This window comes from Staurois parvus, unplaced genomic scaffold, assembly GCF_062004578.1.
Source record: "Staurois parvus isolate SC_StPar_1 unplaced genomic scaffold, SC_StPar_1.0 ptg000580l, whole genome shotgun sequence".
NCBI lineage: Eukaryota > Metazoa > Chordata > Amphibia > Anura > Ranidae > Staurois > Staurois parvus.
In genome coordinates, this window is record NW_028318376.1 from 2,497,645 (window position 1) to 2,519,798 (window position 22,154).

General features: G+C 40.2%; 1 protein-coding gene across 2 annotated transcripts in view; it reads right to left on the reverse strand.

Moving 5' to 3' along the window:
* ALCAM (activated leukocyte cell adhesion molecule) overlaps positions 1-22,154 on the reverse strand; it is a 179,874-nt gene that overhangs the window by 65,051 nt on the left and 92,669 nt on the right. For both annotated transcript variants that reach the window (XM_089692248.1, XM_089692249.1), the window contains exons 3-6: positions 17,523-17,742; positions 9,765-9,829; positions 9,529-9,616; positions 1,923-2,105 (exon numbers count right to left, since the gene is read on the reverse strand). In XM_089692248.1, coding sequence (XP_089548374.1) covers positions 1,923-2,105; positions 9,529-9,616; positions 9,765-9,829; positions 17,523-17,742 — 556 coding nt within the window. The remainder of the gene's footprint in view (positions 1-1,922; positions 2,106-9,528; positions 9,617-9,764; positions 9,830-17,522; positions 17,743-22,154) is intronic.

Here is a 22,154-nt window from a genome sequence, read left to right on the forward strand (position 1 = left end):
TCTTGCTATCTGAGCCTCCTATTGATGTACAGTATGGAAACTGTGGTTGAACAGAAAAATAGAAAACCTCTGTTCTTGGTGGCCTTACTCTTTAATATTTGTAGAGTGCAGTGCAATTTAAATTCAGATTTAAAGAGTTTTATGAGATTTAGGTGCTCCGTGGTGAACAGCACAGCCACTCCGCAAATGTCTTCGAATGTCAATCTCAAAGTCTTCTTTGACCAGGACCAGCTAGGAGAAATTCCAAAAGGCAGCTGTGCAGCTCCCTAAGGGCCACACAGTGTGGATCTGGCAGGATCATGGACAGGTGAGTATAAGATCTGAGGGAGTGGAAGAATCATTTCAAGTATAAATAAAGGCAAAACCTGTCCATTTTTTTACTGTCTATTAGGTAAATTCACCCTCTCTATTTGTCCTGTTTACAATTATCATTGAAAGTGAAAGTAAATCCCACATTTTGGAATGTCCCCAGAAAAGTAATAGAGGGGAAATATTCCAATGGGGACACTAGTTCTGGTAACCTGGGGGTCCCAAAGGAATTCCCTTAATTTGCAGGGATTTCCTCTCACTTCCTGTTTGCCTATAGGACAGTAAGTGAAGGGAAATCTCCACACTGGGACACAGATGGCAAAAGAAATTCAAATCTATCCAAAACAAATAAAAGTTTTGTCTATAGTTCTACTTTAACCACTTTAATACCGAGCACTTTTACCCCCTTCCTGCACAGGGCAATTTTCAGCTTTCAGTGCTATCACAGTTTAAGTGACAATTGTGTGGTCATGCAACACTGTACCCACATTTATTTTTTGCTAAATAAACGGAAAAAGATCAAAAATGTTGAAAAAACCCAAGTTTTTATTTGTTTCTGTTATAACATTTTGCAAATAAAGAATTGTTCTTCATAAATTTAAGCCACAATCTATACTGCTATATTTCTTTGGTGAAAATAACCCAAATTAATGTATATTATTTAGTCTGTAGGTAAGTTATAGAGTCCACAAACTATGGTATATACTTCGAAAAATCGATCAATCCTGATGTACTGATGGTCGATTTCATTTTTTGAGACCCAAAAATGCCAGGACAGTACAGATTTCCCCCAAATTACCTCTGTTTGGAAAGTAGTCTGCGGTCTTTAGTAAGAGGCATGGTGAGTTTTTTGACATTGTAATTTTTTTGTCACAATTTTTGGAAAAAATAAATTAAAAAAAATGTTTTCACCATTTTTTTTAACATACTGTCACCAGTGCAGTACCACGTCATCATATAACTAGTGTGGCAGTGATCAAGGACAGTTGTGACCGTGTAGGGGAAAAACAAAAATGTATTTTACAATTCTTTATTACATTTTTTTTATTTTTTTTATGATTCCTTTAACAAAAAAAAAAAAACAAAACACTGTGATCAGAGTACTATAATGTTAACATTGTACTGCTCTGGAGAAGTGATAATTTTTTTTTTACACATTATGATTGCCTATAGCAGTGAATTTCACTGCTATAGGCAAGCATTTAACTAAATGAAATCAATTAATGTTTGTTTTTGTTTTGATTAGTTGTGATTGACCACAGCTAATCACATAACACAGATGGGCCGTGATTGGCAGGAAAGAAAGCCATCCATTGTTTACAATTGTCAAGTGATTGGTCACAGCGGTCGCATGGTACCAGCACTGGGATGGTACACAGATCGGTCATTGGCTGTGTCCACCGGACACAGCCGGAGACAACTCAACAGAGCACGGCTCCGTGGGCATGTGCAAGGTGGTGATCTGGGAGGACGTCATATGACGTCTACCCAGATCGACGAAAATAGCATCCAGTTATCATTTTGTTACTGGTCGGGTGGGAACTGGTTAAAGAATAATTGTACAACAGTATAGTTATTTAAAATTTAATTTTCAAAGAAAAAAAAGTACTTACAGTAAATATCAAATACAGCTGGATCAGATTCCATTGTTGCCAGTGCATTTGGTATGTAATAAATCACCGCACATGAAAACTGTGCATTTATATCCTCTTTTGTTGACATGTACTCCAACGTTGAACGCATGTTATGAAGACCGCTTGTTGAGTTTTTTTCTTTCCACCACTCCACATTTACAACTAAAATAAGGAAAACAGACGCATAATAATCAATATGAAATATTCTTTTTTTCTCTTTGAATTGACGTTTTTTGGGGGGATCTAGTCCCTAAATCAGCATGAACATTGCTTTCCATTACCATTTTCTCATTTGATAGCTGATCTTGATACCAAACAATAGTCTGCGCCACATGAGAAAAATATGTACAGTATAAACAAATATCTGGAAAAGGGAAAGCTGCTGAAATGAAAAAAACTCTCAAAATATAACATAAATGGTGACTGCACTATCCCCTTTTAGCAATACCCAATAATATACAGTGTAATTTCCTGAAATTTGTGCATACTACAAACAACATAAATAGTCCAATTCGTAAAGTGTCCAATTCCGCATCCCCACAGTGCTACTGACTACATATGATATAAATCTTCGTGTTGGGACAAGACACATCCAAATACAAGTGCATTTTGGTTTTAATGCTTTTATATAAAAATATAAAGATTTTACACAGCAGCGCCATTTGTGGTGGAGGACATCACAATGTGGACACATATATTGGAGGAAAGATATCTTTTGGAACACAAGCACTTTTTCCCAGATGAACTTTGTTTGCACATACAGTAGCTTCATAACAGATTTCTTTTAAGTTCAAAAGAGAAAAAAAAATTAACATTAGGCTGTGGGAATGCAGGCATATTTGACCTATAGATTTATTAAAAAAAAAAGTATAAAGAAAGAAAAAGTTAATATGCTCAGTGTAGTAACCCATGGCAACATAATTTTTAATATCTGGAATCGGCTCTTTTAACCTCATCAACAGGGAACTTTTACCCCCTTCCTGCTCAGGCCAATTTTCAGGAAGCATCTATTGTTTACAATTGTCATGTGACCTGCTGTTATTGGTCACAGCGATCACATGGCACTAGCAATGAGCCGATACACAGACCAGTCATCGACTGTGTCCTACTGGCAATGGGCCAGTACACAGATCGGTCATTGGATGTGTCCTTTGGACACAGCCGGTGAAAGATCTCGCCTTAGCGCAGTCTAGCGGCGATCCAGGAGGATGTTGTATGACGTCTACCCGGATTGATGAAAGTCCTGCTTGGCCATCATTCTCCTATAGGCTGGGTGGGGACTGGTAAAGAGATTAAAGGACAAGTTCACTTTAAAAAAAAATAATACATGCAAATTTTTTTTGCAGATAAAAAAAAAATGTGCATTTATAATTTTTTTTTTTTTTTTCTTAGGAGCCTGTAAAGCATTGCAACCACAATCAGCAAATTGTGGGTGCAATGTCAGGCTCCTGCAGACTGTCAATATGGCTCTATGCTTGTACCTCCTTTTTGGGAAGATAGTTACTTAACTGCAGGAAGATCAATGAACTACGAGAACTACTGCTCATCAGTGCCCTTGCAGTTCATTGAGAACCACAAGCCGCCTGCTGTGGCAGACAGAACTTGTAGTTCGTTCCTTTACAGATCTCTGTGAATGAATGGTGCCGCTGTGTGGGCAGAACTCCGCAGAGCTGTGCTGTTTTTGAATTGTGACAGCGGATGTGGGGATAGAATCTCCCACCCACTATCATAATGAAAGATTGGGTCAGGGTGCCAGCAGATGCTTTAGTAACCTGTTACAGGTTAAACCCTGAATATGGGTGGAACTTATTACTAAAGGTGAACACATCCTTTAAATCTCATTGATCTGTATGGATTCCCGGGGGTTTGCAACATTTTAATATAAGATGTTGACATTTAAATACATCAGATCTTTCAACACTCTGAATGACACATTATGGCCTATTTGTAGAGATTTCGCATTACATACAATAATATTCAGTAATAAAATGACAGAACCCCCCCCCCAAAAAACAAAATATGCATTTAAAATTGTCAAACCGGTAAGGCTATAAAATGAATGATGTATGGTAAACCCATCAAAGTACTATAGATTGTAAGCTCTAACAAGCAGGGACCTCCATTTCCTCTTGTACCAAACTGTATTGTAACTGTAATGTGTACTGCGCTGCACAAACTGTTGGCGCTATATAAATTCTGTATATAAAAATAAAACTAAAACATGAAAAATGTTAAAGCCCAATTGAATTTTCAGAAAAAAATCAATACATTGCAAGTAAATCAAAACAAAAGTGTGCAAATTCTACAGAGCATGTTTTATCTGCAGCACTCCCTACTAACTGAAGATTTCTAGCTTAAAAGGTGTGTCAGACCTCTGCAGAGAGACAACTGCTTCAACAGTGAGAGCAAGGCTCCTTTTCAGGGGGCAGGCTTTTCTATTATTCTCATGTTGTGCCCGCTTTCTAAAGAAAGTTAACTGTAGGCTTGTGCACCTTTTCTTTGAATACACCTGGAATGTTTTTAACAGGCTTTAACTAAAAGTCCAAATAGGTTTTAAGAATGCATTCCCACTACTGGGGTGTGCCAAGTCACATCAGGTGCATTGGCGCAAACTGGAGCCACATATTCTGAATGGCACCCCAGCGCACCTTTCCAAAGGACTCGTCAGGTGGAATGTTAAAAAGCTCATTTAAATAAAAGGGCAGCCTTATAGCAACACGCATCTGCTAACCACAATGGAGTAAATTGGCTCTAAAAGCCAAACTGTAGACAAACACACCACCTCCTTCAATTATGTATTCTAGAAAAACAAATTTAGCTTTATGTAGTCTCTTGCACAACCTTGCTTTGAAAACCAGGAGAGGGAAGGTCAGTCAGGATCTACTTCATTGTAAAGTGCAGTCAATGTAACACTTGGGGATAACGGACAAAAGGAGAGAGCAAAGTAAAATTAATAGTGTGATGCTCTTTCTTTGTCCAATAAGCTGGTTGGTGGTGGGTGTGTGACTAAGCTGTGTTGCCTAAGTGAACTGGAGAAAACAGAGGTTGCTGACACAGCTATGCAGTTACCTAAACCAAATGAACAGAATCACATTTTTGATGGGTAAAACAGTACATATACAGTACTGTGCAAATGTTTTAGACAGGTGTCTTGTACACAATTTTTGAAGGAACTCGGCAGGTAGGTTGTTCCAAACATCTAGGAGAATTAACCACAGATCTTCTATAGATGTAGGCTGCCTCAAATCCTTCTGTTCATGTAATCCCAGATAGACATGATGATGTTCAGACCAGGGCTCTGTGGGAGCCAAAACATCACTTCCAGGACTCCTTGTTCTTCTTTATGCTGAAGATAGTACTTAATGACACTGGCTGTATGTTTGGGTTTTCTGTCCTGCTGCAGAGCCTATAACACGGCCTCCCGATGGAATGGCATAATAAATAAGCATCTGCCTGTATCTCTCTGTAATGAGGACACCATTGATCCTGACCATATCCCCAACTCCATTTGAAGAAATGCAGCCCCAAATGTGCAAGGAACCTCCGCCATGCTTCACAGTTGCCTGTAGACACTCATCATAGTACTGCTCTCCAGCCCTTCGGAGAACAAACTACATCAGTCCAAAGCACTTGCTGCCATTTTTCTGCACCACAGTTCCATGTTTTTGTGCATAGTTGAGTCGCTTAGCCTTGTTTCCACATTGGAAGTGTGGCTTTTTGGTTGCAATTCTTCCATGAAGACCACCTCTGGTCAGACTTTGTCGAACAGTAGATAGGTGCACCTCAGTCTCGCTGGTTTCTCCCAGTTCTGTGCTGATGGCACTGCTGGACATCTTCTGATGTCGAAGAGAAATAAGCATGATGTTTCATTCATCTGGTGCATTAGGTTTCCTTGGCCGAACACTGCATCTATGGTCCTCAACGTTTGCCTGTTTCTTTGTGCTTCTTTAAAAGAGCTTGAAAAGAACATCTTTAAACCCCAGTTTGCTTTGAAATCTTTGCCTCGGAGAGACCTTGCTGATGCAGTATAACTACCTTGTGTCTTGTTGCCGTGCTCAATCTTGCCATGGTGTATGACCTGTGACATGAAACTGTTTTCTACAACATGCGAAGAGAAGAAAGGAAAAGATACAAAGGTAGAAAAAGAGGAGGAGAATAAACTCCTCACATAGAAAAGAAAGTAAACGGGACTTTAAGGGTGCCATAAATAATCCGACAAAGGTATGAGCTAAAAGTTACAATGTTTATTATAATATCAATAAAAAAATCTCATACTAAAAGAAATACATTTGAGTATCCCAACAAACACCATTAAACACCATTCTTCACGCCACAAGCTCACATCCTAAATTGTTGATATTGAGTATTCCGTATAGCCAGTATCTAAGAATTAAATGGAATTGTACTAATTTTATGGACTTTGTAAATGAAGCCAAGGCCTAAATAGGTCCTAATTCATCAAACTAAATTTAGATCTATTCACACTACAACCAGAGTTATCACTTGGTTTACGCTTTACAGGTCCAGAGCAATTGGTACGTGAAATTTTGGGTAAATTTGGTATTTGTTGCAGGCAGATGATACGGTTTTCAAATACATTAGCTCTTCACCACAGATTACATTCCATAGATCCAGATTGGTACAGAGTCATTATGTAAGAAAGGATTTGTCTAAACCTAAACAAATAGGTACATCACCTTGTGGAAAATGCTATCTTTGACTTTGGAGATACATTTTGGAGCTTATGGCTGATATTGTATATTTTTGGTCTCCCAAGAGTTATTTAATTTTTTGCTGTCTTTATTTATTAGTATGCGCTTCCTTATTTGAGGATTGGTCCATTGTTAAATGCGCATTTGGCTGTTGCCACCTTCCCTTTGGTGTTCTGATTGAGGTAAGCTTAACATTAATATCATTATTATTATGCTACCGATAGTGGTCCCCTTTTTGTTTCATTGTATTTCACATCTACATTTCAGTACCCAGTTTGGGACCTGTGTTTCTCGTTTTTTTCCGATGTAACGCTATCAACAAAGATGGTAATAATCATGTATACTGAGCATTTAATTAGTGGTGTCTATTCAATCCCTTATAGATATATTTCTTTTTACCTAAATCTTCAGAGCATCTTTTGGAAACTTTCTGTGGTGGTTGATGTTCTTCTATTTTTATATCCAGCTTGTGAGCCCCTCTACCAACCATCTGAGGCGCCATTCTGTCCGGGCTTGTCACCATGACAACCCGACGCCAAGGCGTCCTGCTCCGGAGATAAATACTGGAGAAGGACCCGGGCGGAGAGAGTTTCCCCCTGCTCGCAACCTAGTTCTGACCCTACAGCCAATCCAGACTTAACCCATTGTCTGCCAGAGTCTGCCTCCCTGCTGTGTGCGAACCTGAACCTATCCCCATTGCCTGCCAGAGCACGCCTTCCTGCTGTGTGCCAACCCAGATGTAATCTTTGCCCACCAGAGCTCTGCCTCCCTGCTGTGTGCCAATCTGGACTTAATCCTTGGCCGTTTCCCTGTTGCGTGCCCAGACGGTGCTACGAACTATCCCCCTTGTTGCCTACCAGAACAGATACTTGTGCCCCACCCTGTGGTATGGACTTACCTTTCGTCTTACCAGAACCTTGCTATATTCATTGTGTGCCCTCAAAATCAGTCAAAAGTCTTGTGTGTCCCACTGCTCTCTGTGTGCGTTCTGTCCCACCTACTCCTCCATCACAATAATGATCTGTGTAGAGCTATAGACCATGCCAGTGTGCTTAAGGCCACCTGTGGATATTTGTCAGTAAACCCAGCAGCATTATTGACATAGTCAAAAACTCTTATTTGTTGGTGCTGACTTCATACCACCAGGTGCCGGCAGGGAATCTCTTACTAGCATGGTGAAAGCTAGTACTTAGCTCCGGGCATCAGAGAGAAGAGAACTTGCAGAGTGAGATGTAATCTAAGTATTACAGTCTTTTTCTCCAACCCCTAGATGTAAGGAGCATTTAGCCCCTGCAGTGCAGTATAGTATGGGGGGGTAATGGCACTGCAAGAGTATTTTTGGTTAAATCTTAGAGTTCAGCTATAGGTTTTTAGCTAGCAAGTCAGAAAAGCTTATATTCAAATCATTAGAAAGCTCACATTCAGAGAGAGAATGTTAAACTTATCTGTTTTTCATACAGATCATTTCTGTCCTCCATGAAATTCAATGTTAATGTTTGTACAATCAAATTAATGCATATGTAGCAAAGAAACAGGAAATTCTACGAGTATTCATGTCCCTCCACAGAGCTGGTGTTCATTATAATATGGATAACAGTATCTGAGCAGGCAACTCTTCATCTGCAGACTGAAGGAACAAAACCTTATGATATGGACAATTATTCCTACATATGCAAAACATTGATCTTCAAACAAATGAGTTCTCTGTCAGCAGAAAAATATCTGAACTCCTCGGAACAGCACTAATTTATTTTGTAACTCTTCATTCTGTTGCAGACATTTTAAGAATTTAGAACCATACTGAAAAAAAAAATCTAAAACACTGAACTGCTTTCTTCTAATAATTTTTTCATAATCACCATTAACCGACACCTCTTTGAAACAGTAAGACCATTAAACATTTAAAAAAAAATATTAAAATAATAAAGTGCAAAAAATAATACACACAACATGCCCATACTCGCATAATGCAGGAGGTGCCTCCAATCTTTGCTCTTTTGAACAGTTATAATCTTTTGGCAGAATCTTCACATCTAGCAGTTCCAGAATTGTCAGATGCCATCCTCCACTACATGATTTGGTTTCAGCTGTCAGCACCTATGTCACTACTGTGTCCTGTGGTAATGTAAGGGCATTCAGTTGAAATCAAAGTGCTCTGCGGAGAGTTCCAGGCATCAGACACAACTGGGATGGTGTCGGACGCAGTAGATTCTTTTGTAGCAATAGCACTTTAGGAGTATGAAGAATGAAAACCCCATCCACCAGTGAAGTTAATATTCTTTATGTTCATTTAAGGGGTAGTTTAAAACAAAAAAATCCAGCAACAGTCACTACCAGCCTACTTAAATACAAACCCAGCAAAGATGGACACATTGCCATCAACCACTCAGAAGTTTCAGAAGTGTAATATATATGACATGCCAAAATATGCATAGTTCTGTCCACCACACTAGTGATTCATAAACTCATGTTACATTATATACACAAAGGATAACACCAACATTCAGAACACTTTAGCCCACTGTCTCACGCTGTTTGAGGCTATCCATGATATCAAAGTAGGAGAGGGCAGGTTAAAGTTCCAACTAAGTCCTTATTTGCATAATAGAATGCTTAATGTTTCAGGGCCGCTACAAAAGCTTAAATGCTACTGCTTGCAAGTGGAGGATTACCAATGCTTAACATTACTACAGGTACGCTTTTAAGCCAAAGTAATAGAATCAGCATTTTTTTTTCTATTATAAGCAAAATACATTTTATAAATTCTATGAAAAAATCTTAGACTTGGGGCACACATTATTCCATTTAACCAATAAGGCAACAGAAACAAAGAATAAAATTGATCCACAAAATCAAAGCAATATGGAGCATACCTCCATCTACTGGCAAAAGAACTTGGCCGTTTCTATACCATGTAATATTGCCATCTGGATAGCTGTCTTTAGCAACGCAGTCTCCAACCTGAATCAATAAAAAACACAAGTGCTGATTCAACACTGCAGATAGAAAAGAAACATTTCTTTATAATTGTAATAAATAGACAAGTGATGCTGAAAGAAAAACACAGGATTTTTCTAATTATGTCAGATGATTACTTTTATTAGCTTACCATTTTTAGCTTTCCTGTTTCCAAGAATGTTGGCTGGTTTATAATTTCAGGTTTTGAAGGTGGCTCTGTTACAAGAAATAAAAAGTGATCATTGTTATAAAATGTGCAGTTATCAATGGAAAATATTGCCTTAAGAATGATAATACATAAGTGATACATTGCAAGAATACAAACCTTCTGTAATAAGAACATTTTTTACCTCTAGATCTTTCTATTCCATACTGACTTTGATGCTTTTTACAAACTTATAAACTTCAAATATAAACAATTACAGGTAAATTAAATTACAATGAGATAACAATTACCTTGTTAACTTGTGTGCTGTAAACATTTTTATGCACAAAAAGTTGCTCAACACAAAACAATATCCTATATTCTTATAAACCAGGCTTTCTAATCTTGTCACATGCACCAGGAAAGCTACTGATAAAGTCAGCTTAGGATATTCAGTGTTTTGTTTTTCCAATGCATGCTAAAAATTTAAAAACCCATCTTAAAGTGTATATATTGATTAAGCTCCAAAACTTTGTTTTGGTTTTTGAAAGAGTAGAGAAGGGCTAAACCCGTCAGTTTATTTTTGGCTGTGTCACTTTGGGGAGATTTACTTTCTGTCCTGAAGGCGCAACAAGACGTGTTCTCTACAAAGTGCTGGGAGCTCCCTTAGTTGTCACGGAAACTAATATCTCCATTGGATGATGTGCCCTATCTGCTGGTAATAACTAAAAGTTTTTTAAAAGTGCATTCTCTATCACTTTGACTTGGTGACTACAGGCCAAAAAAGATGCAGAGGGTGAATCTACATAGTGGTTGTCTTTAAGGTTTATTGAGACCTATATATATATATATACACACATTTTATCAAGCATATTTTCTAGATGAAAACAGTTATTAAAGTGGTTGTAAAGGCTTAAAGTATTCTTTTACCTTCATGCATTGTATGCAATCAGGAAATAACATGGATGAATTATTTAAAGGGGGAACATGCCCCTCCCACTCACTTTTGAAGAGAACACCACAAAAGGTGTCTTCGTGGACCGGGTCACACCAGAATGGATTTCCACTACCCAACACCTGTATAGCACCTGACAGCTAACTCCATGCACTGAATAACAATCCAAACAGCAGCACCTGGCACAGGATCTAGTGCTCAATACGACTTTACAGGTAGGCCTTACACCTTTCATTTCTTTTGGCAGGACTTGGGTAAAGCTGCAGGTTTTGAATATGTATATATGCAGTAATACACAGTGAAAGGGAAGCTACACATCATTTATGCAATTATCAAATATGTGAATTATCCAAATCTCCACTAATCTATAGCTACATAAGCAGTTTCATTCAATTCTGCATTGATTTCAGTGTACTGGTAATGAGGCGACTACTTATTGAAAAATGTTTCCTTTTTAAGAACGTATGTTTTATTTTCTAATCGTTAGACGGGTCAAATCCATGTTAATTTTTAACCACAGTGGTGAGAAAAAGGAGTAGGATGGAAAATTATCAGGTGAATTAATTTCTAAGTGTGTGGTTTTGTGAAAGGAAATTACATTTATTCAAATAACAAGGGTGCATTGGATGCAATTGTAGCCATTCAATCTCGGCCCATTTATTAGGGGGGCACTGGGAGAACCATGAGACAAGAGTACGAAGGTGAGTAGCCAAATAATATGACAATATCTGTGGCCCCCAGACCTCCCCTAGATAGAGGAGAGAGAAGGACAATATGGGCAATTTGGTGATATTTATTATGCCAGATGAAATGGAGGAAGGATTTCTGAAGGGAACACAACTTGGACATGGGAATAGGAACAGGAAGCATCTCAAACAGGTACAGTAGTCTGGGCAGTATGGTCATTTTTAGTACATTAATCCTTCCAAGGAAGGAGATGGCAAGATTGTTCCAAGAATTAAAGGACTGAGAAAGCATGAAACAGGGGGGAAAAGTTAGCTTCATAAAAGGGAGTGGTAAGAGGAGGTAAGGTTAGTGCCTAAATACCGTAGGCGTGTGGGCACCATCGATAGGGATAATTTGACTAAAGAGAAGACAAAATGGTAGACGGTATGTGGAGCAGTAATGCTTCGGTTTTAGACGTGTTGATCTTATAACCCGACAAGGCACCGAAAAGCTGTAGAATACGATGTAAGACCGGCAGAGTAATGTGAGGCTCTGTTAGTGTCAGCAAGATATCATCCGCAAACAGAGACAGTTTAAAGTTGCTATTGTGGGTGTGTATCCAATGGATATCTGGATTGGATCTGATAGCTATAGCCAGGGGCCAGAGAACAAACAGCAAAGGGAAGAGCGGACATCCCTGGCGTGTACCATTGGACATCCAAAAAAAAGGGGATAGGAACGACGCTAATTTGACCTGGGAAGAGGGAGTGGAGTAAAGAGCTTTTAAAGCAGCTACAAAACGGACCACGAAACCCAAATCTCTCCAGGACTAGAAACGTGTATGGCCAACCTAGTCTGTCAAACGCTCCAAGCTCAACAAGAGAGTAGGAGTCGGGGACTTACTGACCAGATCAATCAGGTCAATGGTCCTCCTGGTGTTATCTGCGGCGTGTCTAGCCGGGACAAAGCCCACCTGGTCTCTGTGTATAAGCTTGGAGATACATTTAGCCAGTCTATTAGCTAAAATTTTCATAAAAATCTTGTAATCAGAATTTAATAAAGCTATAGGATGGCAATTATCTGGAAGAGAATGGTCTTGGGGATCACAGAAATGTATGAGCGAGTAAAATCATCGTGTGGGTGCGACCCCTTCAGGAGTTCCCGAAACAAAGTTAGAAGGTGGGGGGCTAAAATGCCAATGAAGGACTTGTAATATGAATAAGGAAGACCATCTAGCCCTGGGGACTTGTGAGTAGGAAGATGTTTGACAACATCCAATAATTCTTCAATGGATATGTCTGCGTTCAGAGCTGTAACATCAGAAGGTGACAAACATGCCAAATGTAATGCGTCAAAAAATGCATCAAAAACAGCAACCTGAAGGGGAGGGTGAGTATCAGGGGCTAGGCAATTACAAAGTTTCTCATAGTATTCCCCAAATATTGTAGCCATAACATGCGGGTCATATGTGGGTTTGCCAACAGAATGGAGTAGGTGGCCCAGTGAAGGGGACATTTGAGATTTAAGTCTACTTATAAGCATACAGTGTTTATTAGAAAACACATAACATTTTTGCCCAGGCAACAGACTGACCAGTTTTCAGCAGGTAAAGAGCCCTGATTTGATCTCGTATATGGGAAACTTTCTGAAGCAGAGGTATAGACGGGTTATCTAGCAGTCGACGTTTGGCTAAGGACAATTGGCATAAAAGAGATTGTCTAGCACAGACAGAGGCCTTCTTTAAATGGGAGCCCATGGAGATACAGAGGCCTCTGAAAACAGTCTTATGGGCCTCACAGAGGGTTGAGGTTGAAGATACTGAGCAAAAGGTAAGTTGAAAATAAGCATCCATGCCCCGAGAGAGCTCCTCTCGAAGATGTTCCAAGCGAGAAAACTCTCATTGAGGCACCAGTGGCAGACCTTAGGGGAGGAGGTAGGAAGATCAAGTAACAATGAGGCATGATCTGACCAAGTAATCGGGCTGATCTCCGAGGAAACCAAAAAGGGGATCAGGGGGGCGGAGACAAAGAAATGATTCAATCAAGAAAACATGCAACGAGGAGTAGAATAAAATGTGAATTGCTTATGGAGAGGATGTTTGACCCACCAGGCATCAAAGAGGTGATGCTCCCTGATCAGTTTACGGAAAGCCGCCGGGAGGAGCAAAGTCTCTTTGACGGCGTAGGTGCAAAAAGCACCTTCCTATCCTTGTGAGGGGACATAACCAGGTTAAAATCCCCCCAACAATCATGGAGTAGGTAGGGAACATAATTTATCTATAATTTTAGAAAAAAATAACAGTTGACCAGAGTTGGGTGCATACAAATTCAAAAGCACAATTGGAGAGCCCTCGTGCATACATTCCAAGAAGACAACCACCAAGTGGGTCAACCCGAGAGGAGGAGACCCTCAGAGCAGTTTTTCTGGATCAAAATAGCTACTCCGGCTTTCTCAGAGGGATCAAAAGCTGACTAGCATTGCGGGAAGCTCTTGGAGGCAAAGCGAAAAGAGCCATCCTGTTGGAAATGAGTTTCCTGAACAAATATATTATCTGCTCCCGAGGATCTGAACTCCTTCAGAGCCATCCACCGTTTTTTGACTGAATTAAGTCGCTTGACATAATATGAAAACAGCCTTAAATCCATCATGAGGCAGTAATGAGTGCACCAGCTGTGTAAACTCAGCATACAGAAAAATTATCATCGATAAGGCAAAACAGAAAATAACAGAAATAAAGAACAAGGTGATTAGCATGGCAAAAGGCCTAGTGCAATAAAATGTATCACTCAGAACAGAGGCCGTAGGAATTACGGCTGGAAAGAGAGATATCATTAAAGATATGTACCAGGGATATTGGAAATATCCTGAGTCGTCAGGGCTGAAAGCCTGACGTACAAGGAAGCAACACGGCAGCTGACCCAAAAAAAGCAGGTGTCTACCTCAGTAATCCACATAATAGCTGTAATCAGGACACAACAATTAAGAAAATTGCTAAGGCACACATGGGGGTGTAGGAGCTCAATTAACAGGGCAGGATACCCCATACACAGAAAAGGGTCAGGTGGTGGGGTCCACCGCACCAGGACATTGAGGAGTGTGAAGAAACCTCTTCTTCCCAGATCTTACATGGAGTAGCAGAGGACCTGGGCGGAGTAGGAGTTTGCAGAAAGGCCTCTTCTGGCAGGAGAGGGAGCCCCCACTGTTTAAAGAAGGAGTCCACTTCATGCAGGTCACGAAGTAAGACTTTGGCATCATCTTTGGAGACAACTAGCTTGAAAGGAAATCCCCACCGGTACGCAATGCGGTGCTGCTGGAGATGAGTGGTGACCGGCTTCAAGACACGTCTTTTTGCCAAGGTGATGGTGGATAAATCACTGAAAATTTGAAGCTTGTCTGCTTTAAATTCCAAGGAGGAATTGTTGCGGGTGGAAGAGAGCAAGGCTTCTTTGCTGTCAAAGTAGTGAAAACGAATGATAACATCTCTGGGCCTAGTGCCCTCAGGAGGCTTCGGGCCTAATGACTTATGGGCCCGGTCCATGCGCCAATCAGCATCTGGGACTTTCGGGGCCAGAGTGATAAACAGAGACAGCAGGTAACGCTGAAGTTGGGAGTCAGGACCCGTTTCAGAGATGCCACAAACATGAACACGAATATTCTGGCGGCGCTCCCTGTTTTCCAGGCCTGCCTGCTGGAGCTGTAACTGAGATATGGAGTGCTCCAGATTCGCATTATCCTCTTCCAGGACATGGACATATTGTACCAATTCATCAAACTTTGACTCAAGGGGGTCTGCGCGGTCTCACAATTGGGTAATCTCCCCCCTAAGCTCCTGAGCCAGCTTCCCAATCTCAGCAGAGATAGTGTGGGTGATATTGCATAAGAATACTTGCAGTTTGTCCTCCAGGATATCCACCATCAGAGAGGGGACCATCGGGGTGGGAAGTAGAGCAGCAGGGGCATCTGTGTCTGTCCCCTCCATTTCAGCAGGCCCTCCAGAGCACTCACTTGGACCGCCACAGGTACTTGAGGCCGGGATGCAGGCCTAGTAAAGAAGCGATCCATCATGGAAGGCCGTGGGTCTGGTGGCTTCTATTGCCCGATTTTGCCCATGGGGGGTGCCTGAGGATATCCTGACTTGGGGGGGGGATTACTCCTGAGTCTGTGGGTGCTGCAGAGGAGGAGCGGGAGGACTGTGAAAGCTGAGGGTCGGCGGAGCTTACCATTCAGACGTCCGCCATCTTGGATCGCCTTGCATGCACCTTAGACTTTCAGCTTTAATTCAAGGGGTTGAGCATAAATATCAAGTACAAATTTTAGGAACTGCAACCATTTTTATACACAGTGCCTCCATTTTCAGGGGCTCAAATGGAATTGGACAAAAGAATATAATCATAAATAAAATGTTAATTTTTAATATTTTCTTGAGAATTCTTTACTGGCAATCACTGCCTGAAGTCTGGAACCCATGGACACTACCAAAGACTGAGTTTTCTCCTTTCTGATGATTTGCTGGGCTCTAACTGCAGCTGTCTTCAGTTGTTCTTTGTGGATTTCTGCCTTCAGTCTTGCCTTCAGCAAGTGAAATGCATGCTCAATTGCTGCATTTGGCGGAATCTGCGTTGACAGTATCGCTCTAAACACTGCTTCTATCTTCTTTCACATCATCAATAAACACCAATGACCCAGTGCCACTGGAAGCCATGCATGCCCATGCCATCACACTGCCTCCACCATGTTTTACAGATGACTTTGTGTGCTTTGGATCATGAGCTGTTCCAAGTCTTCTCCACACTTTTTTCTTCCCGTCATTCTGGTACAGATTAATCTTAGTTTCATCTGTCCAAAGAATGTTTTTCCAGAACCGATATGGCTTTTTTAGATGTTTTTTGGCAGTCTAATCTGATTTTTCTATTCTTGAGGCTTATGAATGGTTTGCACCTTGTGGTGATCCCTCTGTATTAGCTCTTGTGAAGTCTTCTCTTGATTGTAGACTTTTGACAATGATACACCCACCTCCTGGAGGAGCTGGACTGCCTGTGCAACCTCTGTAGGATCCAGGTATAGCCTCATGATACTAGTGACACTGACCCTAGCGAAATGCAAAATAATGAAAAACAGTCCGAAAATACAAGTTCGGAAAAAAATGTCAGTGGCCTCCACCTGTAAAAACATTCCTGTTTTGGGAGTCGGCTCATTGTTGCCCATCTAGTGCTCCTGTTGTTAATTTCATTAACACCAAAGCAGCTGAAACTGATTAACAACCCCCTCTGCTACTTAACTAACCAGATCAATATCCCAGGAGTTTAACTGACTTGATGCTATGCTCTGATTAAAAAAAGTGTTTCTTTAGTTTTTTTGAGCAGTATATAATGTTTGGGGGTTCTGAGTAATTTTCTAGCAAAAAAAAAAAAAGACTTTTACATGTAGGAGAGAAATGTCAGGATTGGACAGAATTGGTGGGAAGTTAATTGAGTGAACATTAGCACAGTTTTGGTGTCTGCTGTAAAATAGTCCAAAACTAGTTTCTGGATTGCTCTTTCTATAACTACAATAATTGAAAGTTAATGAGTTGTAATTTCTATAAAATTCTTAAAATGGTGAAGCAGCCCGCTCTTATTTGAGATTTGTCCTAAACATAAGGACATCCACCAATTTGTGGAAAAGGAGCATAGTATATTTACAGTATGAACAAAGTCAATCCATAAATGTGTTACATTATGAATACATTTTTTATGAATATGAATTCCAGCAGAGCACAGACAACCTTGCATTACTGAGCATTGTTACAGCTAAATGCCCTATATTGTATATCTTAAGAAACCTATAATATCTGATGACAAGGGACTGTGAATATGTTACATTACAACAACCCTCAATTTATGTAGCCGGGGATTGATTCTTCCTCCGCCCCCCCCTCCCGGGGCTCACTGCTGGCTTCCAACCATTAACAAAGAAAAAATGATGCTCACATCTAAGGTAGCAATTTGAAAATAGCTATTACTTACAAAGTTTGTGAATCATATTTCAAATTTGATAAGAAATAATATTAAAGAACAAAATGATCCCTTTTTAATTAAGCTACCTGTAGAAAATGTCTAGGATAAAAGATTAATACATTTAGTGTGACGATAGAGGGTACTTACTGAATACTTTGATTACTGTAGGCTCTTCAAAAACATTTTCTGCTGTTATGAGCATGCATACAAATCTCTTTTCATCACTAATCCTTGCACTGGAAATAGACAATGTGTAGTTCTCTGACAGGTTCAGGCGACCATTGTATTCTGGCACATCATCAAAACTGAATGATTTTTTCACTGCAGACCGTGAAGCTACAAAAACCGCAGTTCCATCTGGCTTTTCCTAAAACACAAGTATTTCATTTAAAGATGCATTATAGAAGTAATTCTGCTATCAAAGTTATCTTTACAGTAGCAAAGTCACACAGTATACCAATTATACACATTACAGTTTAAGCTCTCATAGGTATTCTAAATAAATCTGAAATAAATTCCAAGAAAAAAATATTTTACTATAAAGGCTATGCATTTGCTATTAATACTGATTAATGTTCAAACTGATCAATGGGAAGAACTAAAAAATGGCCACAGTTAAAACAATGGTGTCTGCACATGTTTAATTCTTATGGTGTCTTCCAGAAAAAAAAATAACCCCTTTCCTACCACTGTTGATTATCAACAAGAGACTTGTTTTGCTGTTACACCAGATTTAGCCTGCAAATGGGGCTGAAGGTGAAATCCCAAGTTACTGCTGATTCCAGGAAATATTGAACTTGTCTGTTTAGAAGTGCTGTTCTCACTTAAAAAGTCTATACAAAATCCTTGAGCCTCTCTTAATTGGAGGGGGGGTATTGAAAATGGGGGCGCATATGATATAGGATAAGACACTATGTTTCTTTTTCCCTTTTCTATGTATGTATCGTTCATGGAGGAATAAGCCAAGCAGATAGAGGAGAAAATCCTAATTGAGAAAAGCTGAATTGAGGAGAAAGGAGAGGAGGAAGGAGAGAGAGGTTCATGTCATGAACATAGACTTACCACGCCAATCAGATTGATTCACATTACCATCTCAATTCGTATGAACTGAACTATTTTTTATATTTTTTATATTTTCATTATATATCATTATATATTTTTTCACTTTTGAATAGTTTTTCAGGCACGCAGTTTTTTTGCATTGATTTACAAATATTAATGAAATTTTTTTGATTCACTTCAATTATGGATTCAAGTATTATGCAATTATGAATTTAAGTATTATGGATATAGATTATTATTGAATTTTTAGTTATATACAATATTTATTTATTTATTTAGAGCACTTAGATTTATTAATTTTGGAGCGCGGTACAATATAGATATATGAAATTAACATCCATACACCTGGAGAGGGTGTAAAAAGTACCTGGCGATCTAAATACTTAATTATTTAATCAAGCACGTCAATTGATTTATTAGTCGTTCACTTTATTCATAAATTCAATATTATTAGTATTTTTATACACTGAATTTATTGCTTTATAAGTAAGAAAACTTCTAGTGGCTCACAAGTATTTCATTAATTTGCATTTTTGATGCATATGAAGCTATTGCCCTTAGAAATTTGCTTCCTAAATTAAGCTGCAAAAATTAAATCTAAATAGCTGTTAATAGCCTCATTTCTGTCATATACCATTTTATTCTTTAGGGTATGTGAAGGTTTTTCTCAAAGTAAATACATTCATGGTTTGATTTGAAAAATAAAATCTAATTAGCTTCTATGAGTACCTTACTGACCAGTAGCCATAAGTAATCATGGGGATGAGTGTGGTACCCTTTAAAGAAAGGGTGGTCAAATGAATATAGTATTTAGAGGCCAGTCTATGTCATTATATCTTACTACCCTCCTTGAAAAGCCTAGTATTTATTGGCATGGGGCACGTATCCATGCTCGCCTTAAAGAATATGTAAATCTAACATTTTATATTCCTGATATGTGCCTGGTGTACTATGTACTTGTATGAAAAAGTATCCTGTGCTCTATGTATTGATTCTTTTGTAAGAAACCCCTGGTATTCCTACCAGTCGCTCTGCTTTCTTATTAAAAACTGACCACACTAGGCAGGAGAACACAGTGTGGTCAGTTCTCTACCATTGCTGGGAACTCAGCCTGCTCTCCTCCAATGGTCAGACTTCTGCTGACACCCCCTCCCACACAATCTTTCACTGGGAAGATCAGTGTCCTGCTGTTTCTCTAACCTTGCTCTTATGCATCTGAGAACAGAAGGAATGTGATCACCTATAGAAAAAGGTAACAAAAAGTGATTATGTTTTTTCGCATCTATGCACAAATGTTTTACCGTTCATTTCTTTTTAAACTGAATAGGTTGTTTTACAAGGTGAGGGTTTACATATGCTTTAACTCCCTTAGTGAAGAGCTTGTGCCCGAGCAACCAATTGCTGTCAAAGAGGACATGATAGCCCTTGGCAGCATGCAAAAATCAACTTTCAGACCTTTTGCTACTATGGTGATCAGAGTGCAAGAGGAAGCAGTGAGTGGTAAATTTACTGTGTGCGTGAGCAGAGACCTGAACAACCAACTGAAATAAACTGAAATCCATTTGGCAGCCTTACAAAACTGAGCAAAAGGCACTTGATGTCAGAATGCTCAGGAAACACCCACTGATCTGGTGGAATGAGCACAAAAGGGTACCAGAGGTACTGTATCATTTTGAGCATAAGCTCTTACAATGAGATGTCATCTCCATCTAGCAATCGTGGACTTACAAGCAGAATGTCCTTTCTGAGAACCCGCTGCCAAGAGGCTGTGGCATTTAGATTTATTAGATTCTGAAAGTTCTGACTACATCTAAACAATGGGATGCAAATTCCTTGGGATCCTTAGGAGTGGGGGCCAAGGAAGGACAATGCCTTTATTAGGGTGGAAGGCTTATACCACCTTAGGGTAAAAATAATAAAATACCACCTTATCCTTGTAAAGAAAAAGAAAGGGCTCCTTACAAGAGAGGGTCGTTAACTCTGTAATAAGTTTGTCAGATGTGATAGCCACCAAGAAGTCCACTTTGCAGGGGAGATCACCCAAGGAAAGTTCCCTGATAGGTTCAAGTGGTGGTTTCTGCAGAGCAGAGAGAACAAGAGTGAAATGCTAAGGACGCTCAGGGTGAAGTAATGGGGGTCTAATCCTTGAGACACCTTGAATAAGAAGTGCCACTGTATTGTCTTTATGTACCCACTTGCCGACCGCAATATGTACATATACGTTGCAGTTTGCAAGTGGTTTACCTGATATCTTCGGCCATAACCTGGTATCTTTTTTTCAGCCGATGGCCAGCTTTCTCTTAAAAGTGGTCCGAGTGGCTCATTAGCCATGGGATCACTTTCAGTAGCAGTGGGAGGGGACATCCCCCTGCCCCCTCTGCTGCTCGCTGGTGTTTCTCAGGTTTACCATTAAAACCAGCGCACCCGAGAAACGATCCAACAGTGAGGCCAGCTGGTCACAAGGGCGATGAGAGACTCTATGGTCTCTGTGGCCTTGGAGGACCGGAGCGACGCCATGATGTCACTTCCATTGTGGGGCAGATGTAAAAAAATGTTTTTGATCTTTTGCTTTTAAAGGTAAAAGGAGAGATATGGGGTCCATTTGACTCCAGACCGCTCCTTAAAGAGAACCTGTCATCCTTATTCTATTACAAGGGATGTTTACATTCCTTGTAATAGGAATAAAAGTGATAAAAAAAATAAATAAAAGGACAGTGTAAAAATAAAATAAATAAGAAAAAAAAAATTAAAGCGCCTCCATCCCTCCGTGCTTGAGCGCCCAAGTGAACGCATACGCATATGTAAGCGTTGCTCACAGCACACGTGAAGTATTGCCACAAATGTTAGAGCAAGAGCAATAATGCTAGACCTCTGTAAGTCTAACCAGGTAAACTGTAAAAAATTTTTAGAGCGTCGCCTATGGAAATTTTTAAGTACCGTAGTTTGTCGCCATTCCACAAGTGTGCACAATTTTAAAACTTGACATGTATCTATTTACTCGCATCTTCTTTCATATTTTACAAAAAATTGGAGCATATATTAAGTTTTTTTTTTTTTTTTAACCACCTCCCGCCCGCCATATAGTAATATGACAGACACAAGGTGGTTCTCTTGTTCTGGGAGGACGTCATCGGACGTCCTCCCATTCTCACCCCGCATGCACGGCTCAGGGAGCACGCAGCGCGGCGACCAGCGGTGCGATGTGTCCCTCGGACACAGCGGATCACGGAAAGAGCCGAAGATGTTGGCTCGGTCATGTGATCAGCTGTGCCCAATCATAGCTGATCACATGTAAACAGGGATATGCCGGTTATCGGCATTTCTCTCCTCTCGAGCTGTCACGCTGACAGCTCGTGAGGAGAAGAGAGCCGGTAATCGGCTTTCCGCGGAGGGGACATGTACACTGATCATCAGGGCACTGATGATCAGTGTGCCCTGATGATCAGTGTAGCCCCAGCAGTGCCACCTGCAGCCCCTACCTCTACCCCCAACTCTTTAAAGCCACAACGGGCACCACAGTCTCGGGAGGTCAGCTTTACATGCCCATCCATGGCTGCAATGCAGTCTCCTGGCTCCCCACAACTCTCCCAGCCACATGCCTGGTATGAGCCTTTGGACTCTCCCCCTACTGTTGCCAGGCCTTCTCCTACCTCCGTTTATGTGTCCCCTACTCTATCAACGGATGAGCTAGCTGCCCGGAAAGAACGTTTCCACTCC